Raw genomic sequence first — 15182 nt, forward strand, 5'->3', positions numbered from 1 at the left:
GTCATCCTCAAACAGGCGTCCCTGATCGGTGCCGTCTTGCGGCTAAGCGCATCGGCCACCACATTGGCCTTTCCCGGGTGGTAAAGGATCTCGCAATCATAATCCTTCACCACATCCAACCACCGACGCTGCCTCATGTTCAGATTCGGCTGGTCCATGAGGTACCTCAAGCTCTTGTGGTCCGTGTAGATGGTACACCGAACCCCATAGAGGTAATGTCGCCAAATCTTGAGGGCAAATACCACCGCCCCCAACTCCAAATCGTGTGTCGGGTAGTTCGCCTCGTGAGGCTTGAGCTGCCTCGAAGCGTAAGCAATGACATGCCCCCTTTGCATCAGCACCGCGCCCAACCCAGAAATGGACGCATCGCAATAAACCACGAAATCCTCTACGCCCTCTGGCAGGGCTAAGATCGGCGCCTCACACAATCTCTGTCTCAGCGTCTCAAATGCAGCCTGCTGCTCGGGTCCCCACCGAAAGACCACGGCTTTCTTCGTCAGCCGTGTCAGGGGCACGGCTATCTTGGAGAAATCCTGGATAAATCTCCGATAGTAGCCTGCCAATCCTAGGAAGCTCCGAATCTCAGATGGGGACTTCGGAACCTCCCATCTCATCACGGCCTCGACCTTGGCCGGATCGACCAGAATCCCGTTCTGGTTGACGAGGTGCCCCAGAAATTGCACCTCGCGCAACCAAAACTCACACTTGGAGAACTTGGCATACAAGCTCTCCCTCCTCAGGGTCTCTAACACCTCTCTCAAATGCTCCTCATGATCCTCCCGGGTCTTGGAATAAACCAAGATATCATCGATAAAGACTATCACAGACCGATCCAGCATCGGTCTGCATACACGGTTCATGAGGTCCATGAACGCGGCAGGAGCATTGGTGAGCCCAAACGGCATCACCACAAACTCATAATGGCCATAGCGCGTCCGAAACGCGGTCTTCTGCATATCCTCCTCCCTGACCCTCATCTGATGATAACCCGAACGCAAATCAATCTTGGAAAACCAAGATGCGCCCTGAAGCTGGTCAAAGAGGTCATCAATCCTCGGAAGCGGGTAACGGTTCTTCACCGTTACCTTGTTCAGCTCCCGATAATCTATACACATCCGATGCGACCCATCCTTCTTTTTCACAAACAGAATCGGGGCTCCCCAGGGCGAACTGCTCGGCCGAATAAATCCCTTGTCCAGCAGCTCCTGCAGCTGCGTAGACAACTCCTGCATCTCGGGAGGAGCCAACCGATACGGTGCTTTGGCTATCGGAGCCGCACCGGGAACGAGGTCAATCCTGAACTCCACCTGTCGCTCCGGAGGTATCCCAGGTAGTTCCTCCGGAAAAACATCAGCAAAATCTCGAACCACCGGGACCTCGCTCACGGTCGCCTTACCCGCCTCCCGGGTGTCCATCACGTACACGACATAACCCGCGCATCCCTGCTGAAGGTAGCGCCTAGCCCTCGCTGCTGAACATACAGTGGGTCCACACTGCGGCCGCTCTCCATGAATCACTAACTCTCCCCCGCTTGGGGTCTTGACTCGCACTAGCTGCTGTGCGCAATCTATCACTGCCCCATTAGGGCTCAACCAATCCATACCAATAATCACCTTGTTCCCACGCAATGGAATGGGAACCAAGTCTACCAGGTAACACTCCTCAAACAGTCGCAGGACACAATCTCGAAACACCGTCGATGCTCGCACCGATCGATCATCGGCAATCTCTACCTCTAACGGGCAATCTAACTCGCCTGAAGTCTCATGAAATCTCTTGCTAAGAGCAAGAGAAACGAACGATCGGGATGCACCCGAGTCGAACAATACCTGAACCGGAATGCCGTTCACATGGAACGATCCTAATACACATGTATACACACAGAGCACATATCAATATCATAACAACGAAAAATAAAAGATAGAAGGAAGGAATCATACCCGTCACCACATCGGGCGCGGCGCGTGCCTCCTCGGCAGTCAACTGAAATGCCCGACTCCTCACTACTGGAGCCTCTGCCTTGCCCTGACGGCCATCCGTGATCCGCAGGGTCGCTGGAGCTGGCGCCTTCACTGGCGCTGAAGCTGTCAACATGGGGCAATTGGCCTTCTTGTGGCCCCTCTGGTTGCAGTGGAAACACAGCAACTCCGATGTCTGAATAACGGTCGCAGGAGCAGTGCAATCCCTGCTGATATGCCCAAACTTGCCGCACTTGTAGCAGCCTGACGATCCCATCCTGCACGCCCCCTCGTGCGGCCTGCCGCACCTCCTGCAGCGGCTCGGTCCCGACTGGCCTTTCGGCCTCCCATCTGATCCCTTGGGCTTCTTCCCCGAAGCCCCTGATGCCTGACCATCCTCAAGTTTCCGTTTCCGGATGTGCTCCAAATCTATCTCTCTCTCCCTAGCCCTGGCAATCATGGAGTCCAGGGTAGGGCAAGCCGAAAAGCTAACATGCTCCCGAATGTCAGCTCGTAGCATATCGTGGTAACGAGTCCTCCTCATATCCTCGTCACCTGCATACTGGGGCACCAATAAAGCCCTCTCCCGAAACTTGGCGGTGATCTCCGCCACGGTCTCTGTCGTCTGCCTCATGTCTAAGAACTCCCTGGCCAGCTGCTGAAGCTCGACCGCTGGCGCAAACTCTGCCCTGAACCTAGCCACAAAGTCCGACCAGGTCACTGCCTCGACAGCCGTGGCTCCCATCGAGTCACCCACTGACTCCCACCAATCTCGGGCCCGGTCCCGTAAACACCCTGCTGCGTACCTCACCTTCGACCCCTCGGGGCAGAAGCTGATCAACTGGGCGGACTCGATATCCGCAATCCACCGCCTGGCGACAATGGGGTCCTTCACCCCATGGAAATCCGGCGCACCACTGCTCCTGAAGTCCTTGAAGGACAGTGTGCGAGATCCTGACTGGCTAGAGGCCAAGTCGCTCCTGAATGCCCGTAGGCGATCCTCCATCATCTCCACGATCCCTTCCTTGATCGACCCAAAGATGATGGGGGTCGACTCAAGGATGCCCCTAGTGATCTCCGATGTGATGAACTCACGTAGCCTCTCCTCAATCGGCTCGGTGCCAGATCCCGAACCTGACCCCTCTCCTGACCCGCCATATGTCGGTCTCGGTCGAAGTACCACCATTCTGCAAAACATCAATAATAATCATTAGTGGTACTGCTACTTTCTGAGGGATCTCAACTACTTACAAGTTCCTTGGTCTCGTCTTGGCCTTCCTCGGCTCGGGTACGGATCCTCTGCTTTCAGTAGTACGGGCCCATACTACCTTCCACATCTATCCGTACCTGCTCCGAGGAATTCCTCGACTCCACCAACTCCCCTCTACTACTGCTACTCTCCGATATTCTCACCCTAGGCTTGCCCTAGGGAGAACTCAAGTTCAACACAACTGGTCCTCAGCTGCTGTAGGTCTCCTCATAATGCCAGTTAGCCACCACCTAAACACCATCACATGTAATGAGGATTAGATAATCCTTCAAGTAAAAGATCCGTCCCTACAACGGTTGGACTCAAACAAGAGCTGCGCGATAGGGCCAGTTCCAACACTTTGGGATTATTCAACCCTGATTACATGTGGTGTGACGTGTTTACCTAGTGGCTCACTCCCATTACTCAGAATCCCACCAAGCACGAAGCAAGCAGCATTCGGATAAGGAAAAACAGACTCAAGCCAAAACTGTTCTTAGAACAAGAAACGACACTTAACATAGGATGCTAAGCTCATACTATCAGGCATAACCTAAACAGGCTACCCTACTGCTGTCTACTCAATTCTAACATGCAATATTCAATAAGCTGGAACAAATAAACAGGCACATAAGGCATCACTCCTAGATCCTTAGCTATTCTAGCATGCAATATTCATAAAGCTGATAAACATAACATAAACTTGTATGGGTACTATGGGGAATACTTACTTGAGCTCGGCCGGTCGCGCACGTCACACACTTTACTCTTTCTCGTGACTCTTTTCCGGGTTTTAAAGAATAATTTCTTTTGGAAAAATCTTTCAATCCCTCGGTTTGAGTCCAAACACTCCCGAAGGCGTGTCCGAATCCCTCAAACCAGGGCTCTGATACCAACTTGTAACGACCCAAATTTTTTTTTTTTTTTTTTTTTTTTTATATTACTTTAGAAAACATTAATAAATAAAACATTGTCTAAATAAAAGAAATATTGTTTGTTCACACCATAACACATTGCAACCATGTTCTCAAAAGCCAAACCGTACATCCCATCAAATATCAGAGTACAATCCCAGTAAGTCTCATAAATGCGGAAACCGAAGAGTGTGTGTATGACGTGCCGCTACCGCGTCGGCTCCTTCCCCTTCGATGCAGAGGTACCTGAAAACAAAACTGTAAACGTAAGCACAAAGCTTAGTGAGTTCCCCCAACGTACCGCATACCATACAAACACATAACATATATACTGCCAGGCTATTCTGGGGTGCCTGACTACCCGGTACGGCCATTCTGGGGTGCCGACCTACCCGTGTCAAGCCATTCTGGGGTGCTGACCTACCCATACGGCCATTTTGGGGTGCCGTCTTACCCGTGTCAAGCCATTCTGGGGTGCTGACTACCCATCGGTCCTAACAACCGATCCGCGGGGACTATTTCACCCCTACTACTACGATCACATATAACATAACAAGCCAGCATGCATACATATCGTCACATACTGTCAGACGTATCTGGGGTGTCTGACTACCCTTCGGTCCTAGTGACCGAACTCGACTACTATCACATACAACATATCACGCTAGCATATAACATATCCGGTACTAGCGAACTTAGATGATATCACAAAGACAATCATCTATCATACAACTCCTACTGGTGGGTCGGCATTGTGGCCTTAGACCCACCGCTACTGGAAGGTGACTCACCTCAAAGTAGCTGCTGAACTGATCGGGAACTAACTGACTGCTGCTGCTCCGGGAGTCCTCCGGCTGCAATTTCCACGACATACTCAATCAAACACTGCTAACTGTCCTTTAGGTAAAATGACCATTTTACCCCTGGATTAACTCTAAGCCAAAGCTGGAGTCAACTTTCAGTTGACCCGACTCGCCGAGTGGATCACCACTCGCCGAGTCCCTAGCAAACCAATGTCCTGGGTCCCTGGTTCTACTCGTCGAGTCGGGCTATGACTCGACGAGTTCGCCTTCTAACTGCCATTCAACACCTTCATCCTACTCGCCGAGTTGTATGAACAACTCGTCGAGTTCATCTTCATCCGATGAACACTTTATGCTAAGACTCGCCGAGTTGTATGAACAACTCGCCGAGTCTGTTCTTGAACTATGAAGATTGCCTTGGACTCGCCGAGTCAGGGCATTGACTCGCCGAGTCCTAACATGGGTGAGTTCAGCTCCCAACTCACCGAGTCACCCCCTGTGACTCAAGGCTCAACTCGACACATGAAGAAGGGACCAATTCGGTGACTCGCGACCAGACTCGCCGAGTCACCTATGCGACTCGCCGAGTCGTCGCCATGCACTCCTTAAATATACCGATTTGCTCGGTTCCAGACCATGCCATTCATAGATCTGGACTTCTAGGACACGAATCACACGTAAAGTTTCCAACTTTACGTGTGGATATTCACCAATATGGATTATAAGGCTCAAAATGTCCCAAAATGGTAGATCTAGGGCTAACAAGTCTTATGGGGCCAAAAAGCTAACAGATTTGAGCTCCTGGAGCTCAATCTTACATAGATCCAAAGGCCAAACGCCTTATTACAACATATAATGAACATGCAAACTTGGGAAATTGACCAAGAAGGACCCAAATGAAGTTTTAAGCATAGAATCAAGGGGAAAACGGGTTATACCTCAAAGGAATTGTTGAAATGACACAAGGATGGCTGATCTCCTTCTCCTCTTCTTGATCTACTCCTCTTACACTTCAAAACCTTCAAGAACACACCAAGAGCACCTCAAACTCTCAAGAAAACAAGGGAAAACGATGTAGGGGGAGTTCTGGGGGTGAATGGGGACGAGTTGGGGCGGAATGAGAGTTTAAATAGGGTGCAAACCCTTGAAACTTAGGGTTTCATCCCGCAGCGGTGACTCGCCGAGTCCAGGATATGGACTCGTCGAGTCGCCTACTTAAATCGCGTCCTGAGTCCCGTCCCTACTCGGCGAGTCGGACCCTATGACTCGCCGAGTCTAAGGCTAAATTAGGGCAATGCTCAAATAAAATTCACATACCGGAAACCAAGTGCTACAGAATAGGTTTCATGTCCTTCTACATTACGTGTAAGTTGGATTAGTAAAGAAAATTTTGTACTAATTCATTAATTGTAGAACATAATTATACTAGAACCTTTATCTTTAGGTCATTTGTCACATATTCATGGGTGGGAAAGCAATTTGTTAATCACATTTTGGAAAACCCTTAAAATAAGTTATGGAAAAATGGCACATGAAGTTATGAAGAGATTCAACATAAAGATTAGTGTTTTGTAGGGTAGAATGCAAAGAAACATGTTTTAAATGAGATCGAAGGTACATCCACATTATGAAAAATTATGAAGTTATGGTTAGATTTTAAAGTCTAATCTAGGTTCTATTGTGAATGTAGATGTAGATATTATGCCTAATTCTACATGTTGTATTTCAAAGATACATATATGTCTAAGAGGTGTAAATGATTGTTGGATTCAAGGATGCATAAAGTGAGAATAAACAATATGTTAGGCACATCTATGCCAGCTTTAAGAAAACGTCCGCAAATGTTGAATATAGGAAGCTTTGGTAGATAGTTGTAAAGGCCTTAAATACATCAATATTTGAAACTACAGTGAATCAAATTAGGTTGATAAACACAACTGCATATGAGCATTTGATGGAAAGGCAACCTAAAACATGGTGTATGGCTTATTTTGAAGAAGATGGGTGTTACAATATTGTTAAGAACGACAATTCAAAATCTTTCAATGCAACACTTGTGATTGCTATGAAGAAACCTATTCTAGCAATCTTGGCGGAAATAACAATATTTGTGATGGATAGGATGTATCATTAGAAAACGAAGGGAAGAAAATTGGAACTTAGCTATATGTCCCTCAGTTAGAAGGAGGATTGAAAAAATTAAGCCGCATCAGTGGTATCAGGGAGTAATTCCAAGTGGGATGCATCGACATTTAAGTAAGACTTCTGCATCAAGGTTTTGGTGATCATTTGAATGCAAACATGTGTGCTTGTAAAGTATGACATTTCACTGGTATACCGTATATGCATGTTACTGTTGCAATTTCCTATGTAAATAGGAATGTAAAGCAATATGTTGTAGAATGGTTAACAACAAAAATGTTCGAAAGCTACTATTAGTACATAATCAATCCCATTAATGGCAGTGACATGTTGTAATAGTGTTTTCCCCAAAACATAAAAGAATAACAGGAAGACCAATCATCAACAAAAAGAGAGACCTTACAAAGTTAGAGGGATACATATTGTTATAAAGTGGGGACAACTACAAAATGCATCCTATGTAGACAAACATGCCACAAAAATGTCCAATAGTCAAAGAAAACAAGGCACCCCAAGAGGTGGAGGAATCTCTCACGATTGAAGAAACACATGTAGTAGCCTGGAAGTTGAAGCAATGTGAAGAGGCAAATGAAAAACTCTAAGAGAATCACCAAATTAAGGGTAATGAAGAAGGTTGATCCTATAGGATAGGAATGACACTAGTGTAGAAAAACGAGTGGCACTGGAGTAATGAACTTGTTCCAACATAATCATATGATTTGTAATTCCTAAAACAATGAAGTACATGTATTGTTTATTAACTACATTTGCATATATGAAAAAATTGAACTACATTTATCCTACTATCTTTTTAAGTACTAGGAAATTGTTTAGTTATAGTTTTGGTCCCTATAATTTTTAATTTTAATAATTACAAGTTTGCTCCCTGTAATTTATAATTTCTATTAATTAAAGTTTTTGTACCCATATTTTTTAATTTGCATAATTACGGTTTTGGTTCTTATATTTTCTATTAATAACAATTTTGGTCCTTATAGTTTTAAATTTAAGATAATTATAGTGTTGGTCCCATAGTTTTTAATTTGCATTATCTATATTTTTGGCCCCTATAGTTTTCAATTTCAACAATTGTTATTGTGGTCCATGTAGTGTTAATTTGCATTAATTATAGTTTTAGTCCCTATAATTTTTATCGCACCAAAGTCACCAGATACGAGTTAATGATTTATTCTATTTAAATTCAAGTAAAAAGGTGGTGGGGGACTCGTAAGTATGTTGGACGTACACTAGGTACGCACAACGTACTCCTTGCATGCGCATCATCGGGGGATCCTCGACGTACGTTGGGCGTAATCAAGCTAGGGGCAAACCCTATTTTTTAGTGTTTGCACCCTATTTAAAGACCTTAAGTCCCTCAAGTCCTTTACCCTCTCAGCCTCCACTTCCATTTTAGTGTCAATATCGAACCCTAGCCTTCTTGAGTGCATCTTTGAGCTTACCTTGAGTATTTTGGTGTTCTTTGGAGGTTTTGAAGAAGAAGGAGGTTTGGAAAGAAGTAAAGGAGAAGAAGGAGCTTTTAGATCCATAGGTTGTGCATCATTTCTAGCCTACTGAAGGTATAAAGTTTGAACCTTGATCATTACAAGCTTAGATCTAGGTTTAGGGAAGAATATGGCACCTTTTGGCCCCATAGCTTGGTTTCTTGGAGTATGAGAAACTCCAGGCCATTTGGGTTGTCCTTTTGGACTCTTGGAAGTGTTTTGAGACATAAAAGTTGGATCTTGGTGGTTAAGACTCAACCATGCAAGTGTTAGTAACCATCCAAGTGAGTTAATGGGTTAAATTCATGGTTTGAGCCCCATAAATGCATGAAAAAGCATAAAGTTTTCAACTCTATGGCTTAAGACGATATTTTGAGCTTTGATCTAAGTTTTAGAAGTAAAGGTTGAATGGATTAAGACATGGGAATGAGTTTGGGCTAACTGGCCAATACGTTAAGCATAATCTAGGGTATGCTGCATGTACTGGGTCAGTATCCTGACTCCAGATGGTCATCAGCATACGCTGGGCGTCCGAGCCGTATACGTGGCACGTACATAGTTTGTTGGCTTAGATGATTTTTAGGCTCGATTAGTTTTGGGCTTTGGACTTGTTTAAGTTGGGCCTCGGGCCCACCTGATTGTAGTAGGTCATTTTTGGGCTTCAGGCCATGTTGGGGGTTCTTGGGCAATATATGGCCTTAGAGGCCTTATAGTGGGGCTTGGATGCCTTTTTGGACTTTGTATGGATTTAGGCCTTGGAAGGAAAGAGGACCAATAAGGAAAGGGTATAGAAGCCGTTTTTTCACTCATTCACACTCCACAACAAGCACATACATCATTCTCATTCTGTTATCCTTCTCTTTTAATTTCTTCATCTCGTAGTTTAGCGTTTAGGTTTTTTCGTTTTACTGTTCCAATTTTTATGTTCTTGTTCGGGTTGTAGTTAAATGGCGTCCCTGAAGGAAATTCTAACGCGTCGGCCAGTGGCGGCGACAGTCCGTCTCACCATCCCAGCCGGCGGAGCAAGACCTGGACCACCGGTAGGTCCGGCTGTAGGTCAGTACAAAGTTAACCTAATGGCGTTCTGCAAGGACTTCAACGCTCGCACACAGAAATACAAATCGGAAGCTCCAATCGCTGCTACTGTGACTGTTTTCAAAGACAATACTTTTGAATTGAGCGTTCGTTCTCCTTCAGTCACCTGGTTTCTAAAAAAAGCCGCTGGAATTGACTCCGGGAGTGGACGTGCAGGTCATGTTGTTGCATCAACCCTAACCCTAAAACACATCTATGAAATCGCAAAGGTGAAGCAAGCAGATCCGTATTGTCAGTACATGTCCTTGGAGGCGATTTCAAAATCAATTATAGGTACAGCTAAATCTATGGGGATTAAGGTTGAAAAGGAGTTGGATTGATGATGAATCTTGAAATCTTGATTAATGAATGTTAGATTTTTGTAGACTGGTGTACTTGAGATGATATCTGGATTTGAGTATTTGAAAATTGCTTTGAAAAACTGCATAAAATCTTCGTGTTTGAAGTTGTTTAAAGGTTTTCCTGTGTTGAAAGGTGAAACTTGAAGCCTGTGATTTCATATATCTTGCAATCTTTGTATAGTCTTTTGTTTTAACTTGTGGAAAAGTGATTATTGCAATCGAAGTTTAAATTCTTGTGAAATTTTTGTATGTTGAAACATCTGCAAATGTGATGGTTTAACAGAAAACCAGTATCTCTGTTGCTTAGGTTTTGTTGAAATGGATATGATAGATTTAATTAGTTGGTTGATTGTACAATTAGTAAATGCTTAATAGGAAAATGAAATGACTTAGATGGGTAAAAATCTTTTCCAAATGGTCAAAAAACATCATTAAACTTATTTTTTTTCTTGTTATATCATATAACTTCGAATATTCCTCCGGCAATCCTTCGTTCCCTGCATATCCTTCATAGTCGTCTTACGAAGTTGAATTTTTACCCTAAATCATTATGATTTGGTAGCAAATTGAGTTCAATTCACAATCAATCCAACCCTGTTTGCTATCAGAATCAATCGCAATCGATGAATTACGCCTTGATCCGCTATTTATTTGCCGATTTCTTGCTCTTTTTGCTGTTGTTTGGATCGATTGACAGCGTTCAAAACTTGGAAATCTCGAAAGTCAATCAAGCACCGGCTAGGCGGTCTCTGTTATCTTTTCCGGAGTAAGTTTTCTCCTTTTTTACTCGTTAATTTGAGGTTGTTGATGAACAGTTTCTTCTCATGCATGTACACATGGCTGCCTGCTGCCATTCTGTTTTCCCTCTTTATCAAGGTGAAGATCTGTATATCGATCCATGCTGCTGCCATGTAGTTTGGGTTCTGTAAATTTTGCTCTTTCGGTTGAACTGAAGTATTACCATGAATTTTGTTCTCAACTTCAGCTTGGCTCGATTTTGGTCCCATATTACTTATTATAACTCCAATTTCCCCTTATTTGTTGGAATGGGCAATTCTATGCAATTCACAATGGTTCCTTTGCAATAAACTTGTAACTATGAATGTTATAATTGCTTACTCTCACATACTCTACACAGGGTTTGCTCTTCATTCTAACAAGTGCAAAGGCTTTTTTAATTAAGGTTCAGGATTTTACCACAATTAACCAAGATAAACATGATCTTACATAAGCAGAGTGCTGCACTCAACATAATTTTGCAAATTTATGATATTAGGGTACTTTTTTTGTAGTATCATTTGAAGTAATTCTCTTTCATGCACTTACATACCTCTCTCTCCAAACAGTAATCATGACACTGCCCTTGTTGCTGCATTGGATGGTACAATCAATTTGGTGTATCGTGATTCTGGGAGGATAATTTGGTCATTTGCATCAGGATCTCCAATCTACTCTTCATACCAGGCTTCTACCAGCCATGATGATGATAAGGAAAGTGCACCTGTGCCTGAAGGCAGTTATTATGTAGACTGTGGGGATGATTGGAAGCTGTATGCACACACAGATCTTGGCAAAGTGGTAAATTTCTGAAACTTTACTCTTGCTACCAATATCAACAATGTACTTTATTATTCAATTTCAACTACCTATTTGTAACTTACAGAGTATGGATATGACCATGGAGGAATTCATCAGAATCATGCCACACGTATCAGAGGATGGAGGAGTTATTCTTGGATCCAAAAAAACTACTGCATTTGTAGTTGATGCTAACACTGGAAGGTTAATACGTGTTCATCACAGCTCATCAACCAATGAACACTCAAATTTCATCTTCCAAAAAACCACCATGAAAAATGAGAAGTCAACTATGGTCAATGAAAAACCTGATAAACAATTCTCCTTCACAAGAACAGATTACTTACTCACATCATTTGCTGCAAATTCTGACAAAGTTCTATGGAATGTGACTGTAGCAGACATTGATGTTGCTTTACTTTGTCAAGAACCTCCAAATAAAATCATTCGTCCGTCTTTACCTCTCCCAAATAATCTTCGCTCAAAATCCAGTGTTGACTTTGACTTTGACTTTGACTTCAACATGCCCTTGTCATGTCAGTCAAAAGCTGTTGTCCATAGGCTACGTACATCTCATAAGCTTGGTTCTTATAAAATCCATGGAAAACAAGCAGAAAAAAAAGTTCCAATCCTTCTACTCCCTCAAAATAAACCTTTACTACCCAATTCAAACAATAACCTTGACACCCAAAACCCCGAAATCCCTAGTCAACAAGATGTGAAAAAAGTCAACTTTCTTTCCGAAGGGCGAATGGCGTTTGTTGTAATTTTCATTCTGATTATTGCCATTGGTGGTCTTATGTATCGCCATCATACCATAATGGCTGCAATGTTGAAACAAAAACCTTCCTCTTCTTCTAGAAGGAAGAGGCATAGGAAACAAGGAAGGATTTATGCCAATGAAGATGGAAATGTTGATAGTGAAAGAAATCCAGTGCTAAATTTTAATCATTTAATCGAATGTGACACAGAAGGGCGTTCTATAGGCAAACTATTTGTGTCAAATAAAGAAATTGCAAAGGGTAGTAATGGAACAGTTGTTCTTGAAGGGGTATACGAAGGTCGTAAGGTTGCTGTGAAACGCCTCGTGAGGGCCCACCATGATGTTGCATTTAAAGAAATTCAAAATCTTATTGCTTCTGATCAACATCCAAATATTGTTAGGTGGTATGGAGTGGAATATGATCATGATTTTGTTTATCTTTCTTTGGAGCGTTGTGCTTGTAGCCTTTATGATTTAATTCAAATGAAGAAAGGGGGTTTAGAATTAGATTCAATCAATCGTGACATCATCATGCATGATGTTCATTTATGGAAACCAAATGGATACCCTTCGCCTATTTTGTTAAAATTGATGAGGTACATGTACATCCAACCATTTATAACAACAACATTGTACTTTATTTACATGTGTTACTTTATTTATATCTTTACTTTGATGTTTATTATTATTATAGGGATATAGTATCTGGGCTTGTTCATTTGCATGAATTAGGGATCATTCATCGGGATTTAAAGCCACACAATGTGTTAATAGTCAAAGAAAAATCAATATGTGGGAAGCTTTCTGACATGGGAATTAGCAGACGCCTCGTTGGCGACATGTTGTCATTAGGACTCCATGCTACTGGTAAGAAGATAAAACCAACTTAATTACAAAAACCGGGCTGTTTTTGACACGTTGTAAATTGTTACGGGTTATTTTCGTCAGGTTCCGGAAGTTCAGGGTGGCAAGCACCCGAACAACTTCTTCATGGACGCCAAACACGTGCGATAGATTTGTTCAGTTTAGGTTGTGTCCTGTTTTTCTGCATGACATGTGGCAGACACCCATTTGGTGATCATCTTGAACGTGATGTGAATGTGGTCAAAAACCGAGTCAACCTTTTTTTAGTTCGACATATTCCGGAAGCTTTTGACCTCTTCTCTAGATTACTAAACCCTAACCCTGAACTCAGGTAAAGTTATAAAATTACAATTTCAGTCCTCCTACTTCCTCTGACGTTTTAAATTAATAAAGAATTTGCATTGTAGGCCAAGGGCTGTGGATGTGTTGCATCATCCTTTGTTTTGGGATTCCGAGGTGAGAATGTCGTTTCTAAGGGATACTAGTGATCGGGTGGAATTGGAAGACCGGGAATGTGATTCCGTTCTTCTTAGGGAATTGGAAAGTAAAGGTTCGGTGGCTTTGGGTGGAAAATGGGATGAAAAGATGGAACCGGAATTCATCAATAACATTGGTCGGTATAGGCGGTATAAATACAACGGTGTGCGTGACTTGCTTCGCGTCATTCGAAATAAATTAAATCATTACCGCGAATTACCCAAAGAAATTCAGGTTCGATTTTCTCAACATACAGAACGTTATCACTTTTTTTTTATTGACAGGACAGGACAGGTTGTACTGTGTTAATGATTGTTTTGATGATTATTGGACACAGGAATTGTTGGGAGGTGTACCGGAGGGGTTTAATGATTATTTTGGGAGTCGGTTCCCGAAGCTGTTGATGGAGGTGTACAATGTTATGTACCATTATTGTAAGGATGAAGAATGGTTCTATAAGTACTTGGAGCATTAATTATGTATTGTGTTTGTGGCAACTCTTTTAAGTTGTTTATATTTATGTATAAATCTATTTCATAGTGGTTGTTTATGTAAATATGATATATGTAATATATAGTAATGTATGATATACATCAATATTAATATATATGAATCTTTATTGTATGGAAATGCTCTTTTTCTTTCAATATTTTACAATATTAGTTGTTTAATTTCTTAATAATACCATATGACCTGATGTTATCAAATACAATGTTTTCACAGAAAAAGTATGTTTATCATTTTGAAATATCTTGATCTAAAAAACTATAACAAAGATGAAATTGTTTAAGGGAATATGTGGAGGTATATTTTTGTAATTGTTATTTCATCGTAGTAATAATCAATTTTAACTATTTGGTTGACTATATTTTACTTATTTTCGGATCAAATTTTCAATTTTATAACTGTAACGAAATTATCCATATATTAGTATTTTATTTACGAGTTTTCTTAACCTGCTAGTTTTGAGAGACTTCTTTAACTTGCACTTCACACCTCTAAAATTATTTTCCCAAAAGTATTTTTCTTAATCAATTTATACATCAGTATTTTATTTATAAGAATTTTTTAAATAATCAAACGCTATCCCCTATAGGCCTATATCATATTTGATTACAACTAGTTATTTATTTTTATTTTTTCCATATCAAATAACTATATTATCGTGAATAAGTATTAAATTTTAATTATTCGACATAAAATCATTTTAGCCCGAATGTGCATAATACCAATCCAAATTCCAATGGACCTAAAGAAGAAGAAGAAGAAAAAAAAAACCCCGATTAAACACTTATGGAGGGGCTCGGCCCAAACTACCAAAAGCCTAAAATAGAAACACTCCTCGATACGGCGGCGATCTTCGTCTTCGCTCAAGCAAATCTCCTTCTCCATTGTTGATCATTTCAAGGTATTATTCAAGCTATCTCTCTCTATACAAGAATTGACACAAGATCTGTATACACTCTAATTGTCTGAATAATTTTATTTATTCTTCC

General features: G+C 42.1%; 2 protein-coding genes across 3 annotated transcripts; both read left to right on the plus strand.

The window, feature by feature from the left end:
* The first annotated feature begins 9380 nt into the window (after window positions 1-9380).
* On the plus strand, window positions 9381-10094 carry LOC128132641 (uncharacterized). The gene has a single exon (XM_052769341.1). The coding sequence runs from the start codon at window positions 9516-9518 to the stop codon at window positions 9981-9983; it is 468 nt and encodes a 155-aa protein (XP_052625301.1). The 5' UTR covers window positions 9381-9515; the 3' UTR covers window positions 9984-10094.
* LOC128132640 (serine/threonine-protein kinase/endoribonuclease IRE1a-like) lies at window positions 9796-14316 on the plus strand. 2 transcript variants are annotated; one of them, XM_052769339.1, is made up of 8 exons: window positions 9797-9936; window positions 10613-10770; window positions 11351-11582; window positions 11668-12941; window positions 13040-13212; window positions 13294-13540; window positions 13617-13920; window positions 14024-14316. In XM_052769339.1, exons 2-8 carry the CDS (start codon window positions 10628-10630, stop codon window positions 14159-14161), a joined length of 2511 nt encoding a protein of 836 aa, XP_052625299.1. In that variant the 5' UTR covers window positions 9797-9936; window positions 10613-10627; the 3' UTR covers window positions 14162-14316. The 2 variants fall into 2 exon arrangements, with proteins under 2 accessions (XP_052625300.1, XP_052625299.1); XM_052769340.1 differs by lacking the exon at window positions 10613-10770 and having other exon boundaries at window positions 9796-9936.
* Window positions 14317-15182: the final 866 nt, after the last annotated feature.

This window comes from Lactuca sativa, chromosome 3 (genome assembly GCF_002870075.4).
Source record: "Lactuca sativa cultivar Salinas chromosome 3, Lsat_Salinas_v11, whole genome shotgun sequence".
Lineage (NCBI taxonomy): Eukaryota > Viridiplantae > Streptophyta > Magnoliopsida > Asterales > Asteraceae > Lactuca > Lactuca sativa.